The 14,873-nt window shown below is 44.5% G+C and overlaps 1 protein-coding gene and 1 pseudogene across 4 annotated transcripts in view; one reads left to right on the top strand and one right to left on the bottom strand.

The window, feature by feature from the left end:
• CEP89 (centrosomal protein 89) overlaps positions 1 to 14,873 on the bottom strand; it is a 70,008-nt gene that overhangs the window by 38,988 nt on the left and 16,147 nt on the right. For 3 of the 4 annotated variants that reach the window (XR_009400721.1, XM_059381855.1, XM_059381858.1), the window contains exons 5-9: positions 10,619 to 10,721; positions 6,112 to 6,140; positions 4,421 to 4,460; positions 3,112 to 3,330; positions 1,153 to 1,298 (exon numbers count right to left, since the gene is read on the bottom strand). Coding sequence is in view for 3 of the 4 variants with exons in the window: in XM_059381855.1 (XP_059237838.1) it covers positions 1,153 to 1,298; positions 3,112 to 3,330; positions 4,421 to 4,460; positions 6,112 to 6,140; positions 10,619 to 10,721 (537 nt within the window). In the remaining variant the exon portion in view is untranslated. The remainder of the gene's footprint in view (positions 1 to 1,152; positions 1,299 to 3,111; positions 3,331 to 4,420; positions 4,461 to 6,111; positions 6,141 to 10,618; positions 10,722 to 14,873) is intronic. The other variant, XM_059381856.1, reaches the window with a different exon arrangement.
• Positions 287 to 872, top strand: LOC132005791 (transmembrane protein 126A-like; annotated as a pseudogene).

The following is a 14,873-nucleotide window of genomic DNA, read 5'->3' as shown; positions in this document are numbered from 1 at the left end:
TGCCTGTTTCAAAACTGATTCTTTGTTTGCTGGTCCTGTGGGAATCAGGAACTCAAGTCCCATGGGCTATGAGAGCTGGATGATTTGGGGGGTGGGGTGGCTATGTAAACTAGTCTGCTTTCTTTCCAAAGTTGGTACACCAACAAATAACAGCTATACCCCGAGGAGCAGGACTGGTCAGCCAAAGATGGCTGTGCTCTGGGGAGGTGACCAAAGTTGGAAGAAGCCCCAGTGTGGCCACAGAGGACCAGTGGAGGCACCGAATGCTGTTAGCATAAGGCTTAAGATGGAACATCATGAACCAGATGACATTGTCAAGAAGACTTCATTTTCAATATCATAACCAGAAAAATTAACCAACTCCCATAAGCAGAAAGGAATCTGTTTGAACATGAATCAACATATGTCAGACTTAATGCTGGTCTCCGCGGTCTAAGGGCAAATAGACTTTTTCGATGCATCTTAAATGTGACACAGGCTCGTAGAGCGGGGGCCTACCGATGGCAGTGAGCCCATTTTTGACTGCACACATATCTTACAAAGATTTTGTAGTTTACTTTTGAATACAGGTGATTTGAATTGTGAAACCTATATCAGAACACGGGACTGACTGATTGGTCTTGTTTTTGGTGGTCTGTACCCTGCTACCTTGGCTGTACCTGTGAATGGTGGCCTAGTAGCCAGGCATGGGTCAGCCCCGCTGTCAGAGTAGGAAACAACTTACTGGACTAGAGTTTCTAAGCCTGTCTCTAGAAAGATGTTATTTCCCATTCTGCCCCAGCCTATGTTTGCAAGCATATCTTGGATCTAGACAATATAAACTGATTATAAAGGCCCTTCAGTTACCTGAACCTGGTCTAGAAATGCAGTGACTATTAAACAAATGTGTACACAAAAAATTACAATGTACGAAAAAAAAAAAGAGGAACAGGACTAAGAATGGAGCCGCTGACATGGACTTTTATTCCTTAATTTACATACTTTTATAGTTCTGTACTATCCTCAGGCTTTCTTAAAAAAAAATAGACTTTATTGCTTTTGTTTTGAGAAAGGAGGAAGGGAAGGAAGGGACGAAAGGCGGACACAGAGAAAGCAATTCAACAGTAAAGCCTAAAAAATCAGAAAACTCAATATTTTAAAACTGAACATTACCTCTTCCTTGGACAAATGCCTGAATTTTGTCTGATATCTACTCAATTCTACATTCAAACGATGGACAGTCATTTTTAACGCGTCATTTTCATCCACCAGTTCTTGAGCTTGTTTTCTTAGATAAAGTAGTTCAGGGGCAGCAACTACTGAAAAAAAAATTTAATATTAGAAGAACTTATACCAAATTGATCAAGATTTTATGTAAATTGCCAATCATCTGATCTTTTTTTCCCTTTTGGGCTCACAGAGCCAGTGGAGGACAGATGTATAGATATTAATGAATAAAAGTTTAGTAACTTAGTAGTTTTAAAATGGAACTGTCAACAGTGTTTTGAAAGTCTGTGCATATACAATTAAAGTAAAATGAAAATTTTAGATTGCAAAGAAAAATGTTTCAGATGATACAGTTGTACCTTGAAAGCCATATAAAATAAATGGAAAATTTATTAGAACTAAGAGCCTTCCCATAGAATAGTAATGTCTTATTAGAAAACATAAGAAAAAAGATTTAGAAAACATTAGAAAATAGATTCCAAAAGTCAATAGCACAAATAATATGAAGTTGCAGGAATAGATGTAGCTAAGACAAGAAATACAGAGTCTGTATGAAGACACTTTTCTTAAGGCCGTAATACTAGACTAATATAAACAGATCAATGTATAGAGAAAACATTAGTGAACATTTATATAACCTTAGAGTTAAAAAGGACTTGACCAAGGGCCTAAGTCATAAAAGAAAAATATCCTATAAATTATCAACAAACTGAGAAACCACTACATACATGAAAAAGGGCGAAAATTCCTAACATGTAAAGAGCTCCTACAAATCAGTAAGAAAAAAAAAAAATCAAGGGGTCTCAATTTATTTATTTTGTTCAAAAGGATTCCTTTTCTTTTTTTTTTTAAACATCTTTTTTTTCTTTTTAAGATTTTTATTTATTTGACAGAGAAAAAGAGAGAGCACAAGCATGGAAGGCAGCAGGCAGAGTGAGAAGCAGACTTCCACTGAGCAAGGAACCTGACTCAGAACTCGATCCCAGGACCCTGGGATCATGACCTGAGCTGAAGGCAGATGCTTAAAAGACAGAGCCACCCACGCATCCCAGTATCTCAATTTAAAATGGGAAAATTTGGGACGCCTGGGTGGCTCAGTTGGTTAAGCATCTGCCTTCGGCTCAGGTCATGATCCCAGCGTCCTGGGATCGAGTCCCACATCGGGCTCCTTGCTCAGCTCCTTGCTTCTCCCTCTGCCTCTGCCTGCCATTCTGTCTGCCTGTGCTCGCTCTCTCCCCCTCTCTCTCTCTGATAAATAAATAAAATCTTTAAAAATAAAATAAAATAAAATAAAATGGGAAAATTTATGAAAGAGAAAAAAAAAATGACCTGCAAAGATATGAAAAAAAAATACTCAAGCTCATCGATAGTAAAATACAAATAAAATTAAAATAGGATTTCCTCCCTGACCTTTTTGTTTGTCAAATTAGTAAGAAAAATGTAATCCTCATCACTGCTAAGTATGTGGAGAAAGAGGCACTTTTCAAAAGATACATTCATATACTTTAGAGAGAGAGTGTATGGGGGGGCAGAGAGAGAGAGAATCCCAAGCAGACTCCACACAGAGCACAGAGTTCGATGTAGGGCTCAAGCTCACGAAGAGGTACTCTTATATGGTGTTCATGCAGATAAAAAACTGATAGGAAATGTATGTAAGATACTAAGCTAAGCATAAAGAACCAAAAGAAGTATTGGAATTTCTTTAGCATAATAATGATGTAGCAGACAAAATCAAATTTGAACAAGGATATTAATGAAAGAAACTTAAGTATTATAATATAGTATAAACATAAACACAAGCAAACATTACAACCTAAAATACTAGCTGTCCTGATAGCTGGGAACAAAATACAAAAATTGGTGAATTCTTCCTTGTTCCTTTAATAAAAGAACTGTTGTCCCCACCTTCCTGAGGAGATGTTTTCTCAGCCTCTTTCAACTTTCGGTTTTCTTTTTCTGTTCTTTTCAGTTTTAACTGTAGTTCTTTCATCGCTTGTTTTATTAGGTCAAGTTCAAGAGTAAGGGTTTGGTTTGCACCACTTAGAAGCACATTTTCTTCTTTCAATTCCTTGAACTTTTCTTTGGTTATTTCCATACATCTTTGCCGTGTTCTACCAGTTACATCTGGAAAGGTAGAGAAGTTGTTTTTAAATATTGATTTTTACAATCTTACCTCAAAATTATGAGATTGTATTTAAAAAACCACCACACAAGTCACCTTCAGGTCAGGCCTTGTGCTAGGTCCTTCGGTCCCTGTGGTGAGGAGAATGGCTTGTATGGGAGAGGGTAGCTGGTCTGCTGAGGCTACATACAGGAAGCCACAGGGAAAGAGGTGGCTGAGGGAGAGGCAGGAGCCCAGGGAGGTGCTTACACACTATAATATGGAACACGGAGATTTTGCTATGCAAGCCACCAGGAACCAGAAAAGGCTTTCAAGCAGAGCTGTGAAAAGGAAGAGTCCCTCCTCTCAGATGAGCCCCTGAAGCCAGCAGTTAAGAAAGTGAATGGGAATGAGGACCAGCCCAGACGCAGGGAAGCCAGTCTGGAGGACTGCTAGAGTAGGGGCAGAGAGGAAGGGACAGATGAAGAGAAGGACTCACAGGCTCAACCCCAGGGCAGGAGGGCTGATGGCTCCGGACAGGGGGCTCGCCCAAACCCTGGGGCAGGAGGCAGGCAAGGACTAGCGGAAGGACCGGTGGCTCCGAATAGCCTCCCTGGCCCCTGCTACATCATATCCAATCCCTAGGACATGAAATGGTAGTTGAAGAAATGAGTACATCCACATCTCTACTGAAAACAAGAGCGGAACTCGGAGATGTCCCACAAAGAAAACATTTGAGATAGGATTTAAGATGGAAGCTATGGCTTAAAATATGCCAGGAGAGGTAAGCAAGAAAAGGTGGGCATGCTCCCTGGCATGGGCCTGGCAGGTGCTGGGAACACTGAGTAGCCCCCTTTTGCAGACACTGGCCTCCTAGTGTCTGAGCACATCCCATGGGGACACCGTTCACGTTCACTGTCTGAACATTTAGACCCTCTCTTTTAGAGCAAATGTGGAAGTCCCGCAGGTGCCCCCTCTTCCCAATTTCAGTAACGGGAAAGAAGCAACAGTCTTTACAGGGGGAAAAAGTGACCTTTATTTTAGACATGATGATTCTGGGCATTCTCCCAAATTAGAAGCTTTTCATCACAATTAAATTCAAAAGGCAAATACCTGGGGAGGGTGGAGGCTTCTCACATAATGGTTTTTCATCCTGGGGAAGAAAATCAAGAGTAATGATTTACAAGTGCTAGCATCTTCTAAAAGGAAACTGGTATGAGCAGCTGGGTCAGCGTATATCAAATACTTAATTACACCTTTTTCTCTGCACTTTGGCTCTTGTACCTCTTAGTCTGCTTTAACTTTAGGAACTCTAATATCCATTGTTTCTTTTAATTGAAACTTGCCCTTCTGGTGACTTCTCTTAGGCACTGAAAGAAGTCCTGGTCAAGCTTTCTTCTTTTTTTTTTTTTAAGGTTTTATTTATTTATTATTTGACAGAGAGAGACACAGCGAGAGAGGGGACACAAGCAGGGGGAGTGGGAGAGGGAGAAGCAGGCTGCCCAGTGAGCAGGGAGCTGGATGCAGGGCTCAATCCCAGGACCCTGGGATCATGACCTGAGCAGAAGGCAGAAGCTCAACAACTGAGCCACCCAGGTGCCCTATCTTCCTGACTTTTTGCCCTTGAGTTCAGCCACTGTGTTTTCACACATAGGTCTCAAGAGGGGCAGGCTGTCAGGGGCAGGCTGTTTCGGAAGCAAAAGACAGGACTGCAGGTGCCCAGCAGAGATGCACGGGGCAGACTAACTGGGCTTTTCTTCCTTGGGATAGGCAAAAAAACCCAAAACAAAACAAAAAAACACCCCACACCATAGAGAAGCACATTTCCAAGTGTTGAGAAAAGAATATGATCTTTCTTTTCAAACCCAAAAGTTAAAGGGAAGGCTTTGAACTTTTGTTCATTTTTCCATTACACCTTGTTCATTTTGCCATTACACATCAATCTGATATTAAGTTTCTAATTTTTGGTGACAAAGTAGATAAGGCTACGAATGAACTCTGCTAAGAAATCTTTAATTTTGAAATTCGTATGGCATCGCAGCATTAAAACTTAAGTTAAAACTATTTCCATGTTTGCAAAAAAGGAGGAAAAAAACTATTTCCACATTTGCAAATTTGTTAGTCTATTCATTCTGCATTCATTCTGATTTTTTTTTTAAGATTTTATTTATTTATTTGACAGACATAGATCACAAGTAGGCAGAGAGGCAGGCAGAGAGAGAGGAGGAAGCAGGCTCCCCGATGAGCAGAGAGCTCGATGCGGGGCTCAATCCCAGGACCCTGAGATTATGACCTGAGCTGAAGGCAGAGGCTTTAACCCACTGAGCCACCCAGGCGCCCCTATATATGTGATTTCTAACCAATCAGTGCATTACAGTTATTTTTTAATAGTCATTTTTAAACTACAGAAAATCCGAGTTTCTTCATGTTTCAGAAGTATTTTTTTTTTTTAGAGCGAGAGAGAGAGAAAGCGTGGACATGCATGCACACACACAAGCAACTGGGCGGGAGATGGGTAAGAGCAGAAGAGGAAGAGAATTTTAAGCAAACTCCATGCTTAGCTCAGAGCCCAAGCAGGGCTCAATCTCACACCCCAAGATCATGACCTGAGTCAAAATAAGTGTCAGATGCTTAATCAACTGAGCCACCCAGCTGCCCCTCAAAAGTATTTTAAAAAAACATTTAATGGGAAAGGACTCTTACAGCTAGATGTCCCCCGCACCCAACAAATCACACAAAATTTTTAAAATTATGGCAGAAATGCTATTTGTTGAGAAAATTGGTTTTTAAAAAATGAATCTTACCTTTAAGTTCAGAACAGAATATTTATCATCTGATTAAAAAAAGAGAGAAAGGAAAACTGTTTTAAAGCAGATAAAAACATCTGACAACTCAGAAGAGCATGATCATAGGAACTTCCCTCCTACCGATGAGCTGAGCAAGCCCCAGGGTAGGGACAGCCTTTGCAAGGTTTCACAGCAAGCTGGTCCAGACAAGGCAGGGGCCAGACTGAATTGCTCATCTCTCTTCTGTTAATCTGGGAGTACCTCCAGTGGCTCCCATGATTACAGAACCAGGGCCAAATCCTTGGGAATAACTCTGAGCCCTCCCTGCCTTACCAACATGACCCTATCCTGTATTGCCCAAATGTGCCCCAAATGTACAACCCGTTATTCCCCAGATGTGCTGAGGTCCCACTCCTCTCTGCCTGGAAGTAGCATCTGACCTGGTCAGACAAATAGTTGTTCCTTGAAGCAAACCACCTTGGCGATACAAAAGCAAATAAATCTCGCTCAGTTACCCTCCATTTACAAATACACATTCGGGATGAAGGTACTCCCTAAGGAGGGTAGTTTTATGTCCTAGAGTGCCTTGTGCCCTCTGTCATAGTGAAACGTTGGTTGTTGTTAGTTTCTAGTCAATTTACAGAGCAGAACTAACTGGATGGAAATAAATTAGAAACAAATATGCAAAAGCTAAGAGAAATCAGAAACAGACAAAAATGCCTTAAGATACATAAAAGATTGAACATCTACTTCCTGGTTCACTACAATTACCAACACTTGAATGATAATCACTGAAGAAATTATTTTTGACCAAAATGTCACCTTGCCCCCACCATCTGTAACTAAATGTCTAATCAAATGTCCTGGGGCAGTCTAGACTGGCATACCCAATGAAATTCCACCTTGTCATTCCGAATCCAGCCTAACAAAGCCTCCTCTACCTGCTGCCTTCTCTGGCTGGCAATGTTGACCACTCTCCTGGTCTTTGTGCTGCTTCTGCCATCCACCTCAGCACCCCAGACTACAGTCCCCCATATGCATGTCCTCCCTTGCAACTGGAATGTGAGTGGAGGGGCCCGTGGCTCTGTCTTCTCTGGCACATAGTAGGTGAGCCTCTGATGAACAAATGTTTAAACTGTTACAAAAAGATTTTGCATTTTTAATAACTATTGCAATAGTCTTGCTTTGGTAACTTCCAATGCTGCATCAGACCTACTGTCTTCATATTTAATGAACTCTTGGATGACCGCCCCATTAAATTTTTCACCAGACAAAACTGGGGAAGGGTAGAGGATTCACGAAGAATGGCAAAATGCTACCAGCTGTAGAGGGTGGGTAGCAGCTACGTGGGAGTTTTGTCGAACATTTTCTCTACTTTTGTATGTTTGAAAGGTGCCATGATAAACGTTTTAAAAAGGACAATTCACCTATTTTCCTGAAGAAAAATCATCATCTCTATTGTATCTTAGTCACCAACTTTTCAGAAAAAACAGCCAGAATTGGCATCACCCAAGTTCACTTTGGTACTTAATGTATGTACAGTACATTGGGCTCTGGGTATATATTTTATTTTCTGTTTTCTCACTGATCATTTCTCAAAAATATTTCGACTCCTTATCCTTCTCATTTTTACAGTCTGCCAGGCAAGTGGTATAAACTATTCAAATTACAGCAAAAGTCTCCTACCCTGGGCTTCCTGTGTACCATATGCCATGTTAGGCACTACTCCCATCCTCAAAGAAAAGCCACGCCTTATGAGCACAGTTCTGCTATCAAAAATACTAATAATACAGATAAATCAAAACTTCCCCATGATCATAATCCTCTGAAACTTTCCCCTCTCAAGAGTAACCATGGTTATCAACTGGGTGTTTCCTTTGAGATATATATGAACATATAAAACATAAAAAAATCAAACACACAACCCCTCCTTCCACCTCCTTCATATGTAATAGATAATAGCTGGTAGGAAGCGAGAGTAGTATGTGCAAAGGCCCTGTGGCCGAAGGGAACATCATGCAGTTGAAGAAGTAAGAGAACCCGTGTGGCTGCAGAATGGCCAGCAGAGGCAGGCACAGCAGATCTCTTAGGCTATGGGAAACCAGTGAAGAGATCTAAGTGAAAAGGGCGTGAAGGCCCATGGTGGGGAGCACACAGCGACACTACTAGATGCTACTTTGTGTTTTGACAAGACTGCTCTGGCTGCTACCACAGCAAGAGACAGTGGGCATTCCATATGTACCCATACTGCATAACACACAACAAAGGGTACTGGAAGCAGGGATCAGCGTGACTGCTTAGAACAGCAAAGGGCCTACACTGGTCTTGGGAGACCCCAACATAGACTGGGCAGGGAGAGGGAGATGAGCCTGCAAAGGAGATGAAGAAGGGTTACCCCAAGAGGCAAGAGGAGACAAGGAACATGAGATGTCATGAAGCCAGGGGAGAGATGGATTTTAAGACACCAGGAGCAATCTTCTGTGTGGACGGCTCCTGGGAAGCCACATACGATGAAGCCAGAACACCACCCTCTGTGTCTGACAGGACGTGGGTCAGCGGCTTAGGGGAGTCACGGAGACAGAGCCAACCAAAGTGCAGTGTGTTGAGGAGAGATGCTGTCAAGATGAGGGAAGGGAGGAGGTATGTGGAGAGCTGTCTTTTGACAAACTAGGCTATGGAAAAGAAAGACAAAGCACAATGTGTGGAAGGGCACGGGTGGGATCAGAGGAAGGCACTTGGGCATCTAGTCTTCCTGGGTGCTCACTGCTAGGAGGGCACACGTGGCTCACAGAGCTTCCCAGCTCTGACCTCTAGACAAGAATTATCAACCCGCATTTCTGGACCGTACTGTACTTCCCACTATGACGGAGTTTAATCCCTGTTAAGAATCCAAAGAAAGGTGCAGTCAGACTGAGCACAAGCGGGGTTAGGTAAGGTAGCCACACCTCTTGTTACCTGGAAATGACAGAGCCAAGAGCGGAACCATTAAAAGCTGCAGACTCTGTGGTGCTGTCCAAGGATCACCTGTGTCACACTTTCTGAAGTGCTTGATAAGAACACAGACCTTGGGCCCCGGCCTAGAGTCACTGCATTAGAATTTGCGGCTGGTGTGGGGCCTTTTTCACAGGTGTCCAGAGGCTTTTAATGCCCACCACAAAGAAAAACCACTGCAGGAGCCTCTCCCCAACCCTGTGCCTCTCAGCTGCACTCCACCCCACTGCCCACAGGTGGACCTGCACCCCCTGCACTTTGCCAGGGGTGCAACGATGAGCTTCGTCAGCAGAGGGGGCCAGAGACACAGAGGAGGAAGGGGTCTGGGTGCCTCATTCCAGGGCTGTCTCCATCCCTCTCTCTGTCCTTTCTGCGCCCTCCCTCCTTCCCTTAAAAGTGGCCAGTCAGCACTTCCCCCTGGGTGGCTTCTTCTGGCACTCCTCTGGAGAGGGCGGCTTTCTAGTGAGTTCTGTTAGCACGACACAGCTAACTTTCTCACTAGCCAGTGGGCCACAGCGACAGCATCCCCAGGTTTCCATCTGGGCCTTGAGTGACTCTCCAAATGTGTTTCTCCCCTTGGGCGCCCTACATGTGCATTAACTGTACGGAAGTAGCTCTTCCCTCTCTCTGTTACCACTGTCTTCTCCTTTGCAGGCAACCCTGTGATAGTTGACGATTCTTTACATTAAACTTTCCCTGCTGAGATCACCATGTGCTTGCTTTCTGTCTCCGGACTGGATTCTGTCTCACAGTAACATACCAGGCCAGAGGCGGCACAGACGTTAGAAAATGGATGGACATGAATAAACACAGAGAGATATTCACGGTGTGTTTAAGAGAAGAGGCAGGTAACAAAATGATGTGTAGGTTTCGCCTGCATACATTCTAAATTGTCAAGATTATCTATGGCAGTACAATTATGTGCATTTATGTATTTCTACATTTCAGGTTTTTTTTTTTTAAAGTATTACCTCTATAATTAAAGAAGAGATATATTTTTTAACACAAATTTAATATTCATATAGATTTTCCCACAGGGATAAAACATGCCACCTAACCAGCCACTGTTTTCTGGACCAGGTATTAGGGGGCTGGTATTGTTTCCCAATCAGTCCCCATGATCCTGAGGAACTCTGAGGGTCCCGACAAAGCAGCTGTTAGTGCCCACAGTGTGACAGGTTTCTTCTCACCTGTACATGGAAGCCCCCCTTAGGAAACGGAAAGCTGTTCTGGAGCCGCAGGAAAGGAGTGCGTAGAACGTAAAGCCTGAGCCTTAACCCTCCCCGCCATGTGTCCTCTCACAGCTGACAGAACGGACAGAATGGACTCCAAAGGAAGCACCTGATACGTTAAAGACGGCCTAACATCCAGGCAAGTGGCCGTCGACTAACTTGTCTCCAGTGAAAACAGAACTCAGGAATATTCCCACTTACAATCACAGAACCATGGGGCAGAGGTACGATGGCCTTATGTCCAAAAAATTAACCAATATTTATTGCCAAAAAATGCTTTGGTATTAAACTTTTTTTCTTACCTTTTTCTTGTGTATGTTGTGTTGTGAGAAGCAAGCCTGGAAACCCATCCTGCTTAGAACTATTTTCATCATCTTCACTGTCCACCCCACGTGACAATGCAACCTTTTTGTTACAAAAGACAAAAGAACATGTGGTAAGCGCTCTCTGTATCAAATTTCCTCCGGTCAAACTCAAATGTCTTATTCCATACCTCCTCCATGGTCACCTGCCACTGACACAAAAGGAGCACATCCAGCAGGGCTGGATGAAACCTCAGGTCCCTCAGGCAGTGCCATCCAAGCACGGAGAACTTGGCATCCCACCCACACCACCCGGGCCAGCTGCCTCCCTCACTCCCTCCAGGAAGCAGCCAGGAAAGGGGGCTGTGTCTCACCCACTCCGCACAGCACCTAGGATGACTCTAACCGGGTACTGACGCCATGTTAGTCATCACTACATGGGCCGAGAACTGGTGAGCTGCCCCGGGAGAAGCCTCATCCAGGTCACTGTGTGGGCTCGAGGTCTGCCGTTGGGTCTGCTAAGTTTGCTGGCTGTGTGGGTTCTCTGTACATGTAGTTTCCTGAGGGAGCGGAAGCCTCCCCGCCACTGTCTGTGAGGGTGTCCTACGTAGGTATCCTGAATGGTGGCAGGGCTGCAGAGCTGTCCCTTACAGACCTCCGTGGGAGGAGTCGGAGACAGTCTACTGGCAACAGAGGCTGGGTGAGGGGAAGACCAGTGAACCAGGCCCGGTACAATAAGCCATGACTGGCACACTCTGCGCTGCTGTCCCTTCTGTCCTCCTGACTCCTCAGTGAAGTCTTGCTTACGTGACCAGCCGCGGGCTTCGCTGCACTGTGGGAAAGGGGAGGGCTGTTATCAAAACTGACAAAGAAGTGCCAGCGCCAACTGGCAATATGTCCACCAAAAGGGGCATTATAGAGCCGAGAGCTAGGGCTATTAGGCCCACCGGGCTCTGAGAACAGGTCTCCAGGGGTGACCCCACTCAGGAGGGCACACGGGTCTCCCACTCTATTGAGCTTCTGAAGGAAGAAACAGGAAATGACTTCTTAGCTTTTATCTCCTGGGAACCAACTGCCTGGTTTGCCGTGCCAAAGATCAGTTAAGTGACTCCCATCAAGGAAATGGGAAAGTGCCATGGGGCCTCCACTATCACTCTCTGCTAGTCTCCAAGGGCGAAGGCTGAAACCACATGGGTCCTAGACAGTAGCTGTGCCACACAGCAGTGTCTAGATGCCGTAGGGGCCCACCGGAATACATGCGTGTGCACAGCTGTCTACGGCGGTGGTGTGCTGAAGAGTGACAAGCCAGTGTCCAGCATCAACAAAACAAGTTAGTCCCCGAACAGCCAGACTGCACAGCGGGATACTGTCAGCACGGACAGTGAACCAAGCACTGCGACACACAACTGAAGACCCTCAAATGCTCCAAACCATACAGGATGTCCTGACTAAAACTACAGTTTTCAGAGTAGGCAAAACTAAGGTGATCTTTCATGAGCTGATCAGCTCTGGGAGTCAGGGTGGTGGTGAACTCCGGGAAGCAGTGACCTCTTCTCTGTCACAAAGGGAACCTTCTGGGGTACTAGTAATGCCATTTTTCTTTTTAATCAGTAGGGAGGCGCTGCTTTATAAAAATTTCATTGAGCTGTACATTTATGGTCTATGTACCTCTGTCTATAGTTAATACACTGATTAATAAGCCTAAAGAATTTGTGACCATAAAACCTAAAAACCCTTCTTTTTTTTTTTTTAAAGATTTTATTTTCATTTATTTGACAAGCAGAGATCACAAGTAGGCAGAGAGGTAGGCAGAGAGGCAGGCAGAGAGAGAGAGAGAGAGAGAGAGAGAGAGGAAACAGGCTCCCCGCCCAGCAGAGAGCCCGATGCAGGGCTCGATCCCAGGACCCTGGGATCATGACCTGAGCCGAAGGCAGAGGCTTTAACCCACTGAGCCACTCAGGCACCCCCAAACCCTTCTATTTAAAAGTTTGAATTCAGGGTGCCTGGGTGGCTCAGTCAGTTGAGCACCTGCTTACAACTTGGGTCATGATCCCAGGGTCCTGGGATCAAGCCCTGCATAGGGCTCGCTGCTCATGGGGAGCCTGCTTCTCCCTCTCCTCCTTGTTCATGCACTCTCTCTCGCTATCTCTGTCTCTCTCAAACAAATAAAATCTTGAAAAAATAAAAAAACTTTTTAAAAAAGAACGAGTTTGACTTTAAAACATTTTTTTAAACTGCCAGATAGTTCTGATTATAAAAATTACCTTGTTAATGCTAACAAAACCTATCTGGGTATTGAAGAAATGGAAGGAAGAAGTAGGCCAAACCAGCCACAGCGTGGACATCAGAGATGCTGGGAATGGCCTGTCCTCACGTGCCTGCGGCACCTGTGCCAGGCTCCTTCACGCTCTTCCTGGGTGGTCTAGCACCCCAGATTTTAGAGAGGAGAATGTACATGCTATAATCATTAGGGTAATTTTAGGGGGAAGAAGGGTATAATTTGCAACCTAGTAGAGGGAAAGAAAACAAACTGAAAAAATCATCAATTCAAAGAAAGACCGAAGGAAAAAAAAAGAATAAGGGGAGAAATAGAAAAATTGAAGATGACAAGGTTAAATTCAAATATATCCACATATACCTTAAATATACTTAAAGGACTAAATGCTTCAATAAAAAGACAAAGGAAAAGTTTGTCAAACCCAGTTCACTAAGAAAACTATCTGTTGCAGTGATAAATGGAGAAGTAGCATGGTGTGTGAATTATATCTCCGTGAACTTGTTTTAAAAAACAATATGCTCTTTACAAGACACAGATAAGCCGGAGGATAGAGAAAGGTTGAAGTTAAAGGATGGGAAAAAACCAGACCGTACAAATATCAAACAGAAGAAACATGGAAAATGTCATACAAAACAAATGTTAAAAGGTTCACTTAATAGTGACAAAATATCCAATTTACCAGGAAGATACAGTTGTAAACCTGTAGACACCTAACAATGTGGTTGGATGCAAAGAAACACTTGTTCTGGGATTTCAGGCATATGAAGTTCAAAAACACACACCAGTGATCAGCGATGTCAGAAGCCTTCTGACATTCCTTGGAGGAGAAAACCTGCCAACACAGCAAGGAAGCTTGCAGCTTCCAGAGGCTGCTGGGAAATGAATTATCTGGGTGGAGTCCCCACTATCCCCTGGCCTCCAGCAGAGATTAACCGGAATGACACAGGGCCCAGTCCCTGGGCTGTAGCCACCTTCTCCGAAGCCTCTCCTCCCATCAATGATACTAAGATAGGAACCCCACCCCAGATGCATTCTAGGGTCATTAGAGGTAAACGACAGGAAGGTCCAGCTAACTCCACCTGGAGGCAAGGTCAAGGCAAGCGTGTGGTTAAGAATTTGCAGTGAACCAAGAACGAAGTCTGGTTTTCTGGTTTTGTATTGTTTTGTTTTTGTTTTTTTTATTTAAAGTAGGCTCCATGCCCAACATGGGGCTCAAACTCATGACCCAGAGATCAAGAGTCATATGCTCAACCAACTGAGCCAGTCAAGTGCTCCCAAGAACTAACTCTGGAAGGGGCAGTTCTGCTGTGCAAGGCAGAAGGACCTCCAGACGTCTAACACAATGCTTGACTAAGGGTTTGGGGATTCATGTTTCCTACTGGAAGATGGCAGAGCTCATTCTCTCGGTGGCTTCTGCATATTGGCTGGAATGACAACTTGGTGCCCCTGTTGCTATCCTGGCTTTCTACTGCTTCTGAAGGGGGTGAGCCTCCTACAGAGGAGCCAGAACTGGTGGAGCAGAGTCAATAACCTCCATGCACAGAAACTGAAGAGGGTATTTCTATCTGTACCTGGACATTCATGTGCAAACGCAGAGCCCGCAGGAATCACACCACAGCAGGCCCCCTACACTGCCTGCCCAGTCAGTAATCGGTGCCCTCCTTTCTCCCTTGCTAAGAGATCCCTGATTTTGTTTGGTGCAAATGGACTCAGCCCCAGGCAAGGAACCATGGGAATCCTTGGCCAGTGACTAGTCAAGGGGTGGCCACATGACCAATGAGACTCCCGCTGGGAAGCTTCCGGAAAAAAATGTTCTCCCTAATAAATACAGAGCAGCATAATGAGAAGGCCCCTGCCCCACTTCTTCCTTTCTGCTCTGGGATCAGGACCAGCTGCACCCAGTGGTGACCATGAGGAGGGGGAGGCCAAGGGGATCTCAGGCACCAGCCTTTGATAGCAGCTGAAACAATATTAGAG

The sequence above is a fragment of the Mustela nigripes genome, chromosome 17 (assembly GCF_022355385.1).
Source record: "Mustela nigripes isolate SB6536 chromosome 17, MUSNIG.SB6536, whole genome shotgun sequence".
Taxonomy (NCBI): Eukaryota; Metazoa; Chordata; class Mammalia; order Carnivora; family Mustelidae; genus Mustela; species Mustela nigripes.
This window is presented reverse-complemented; position numbering and strand designations above follow the sequence as displayed.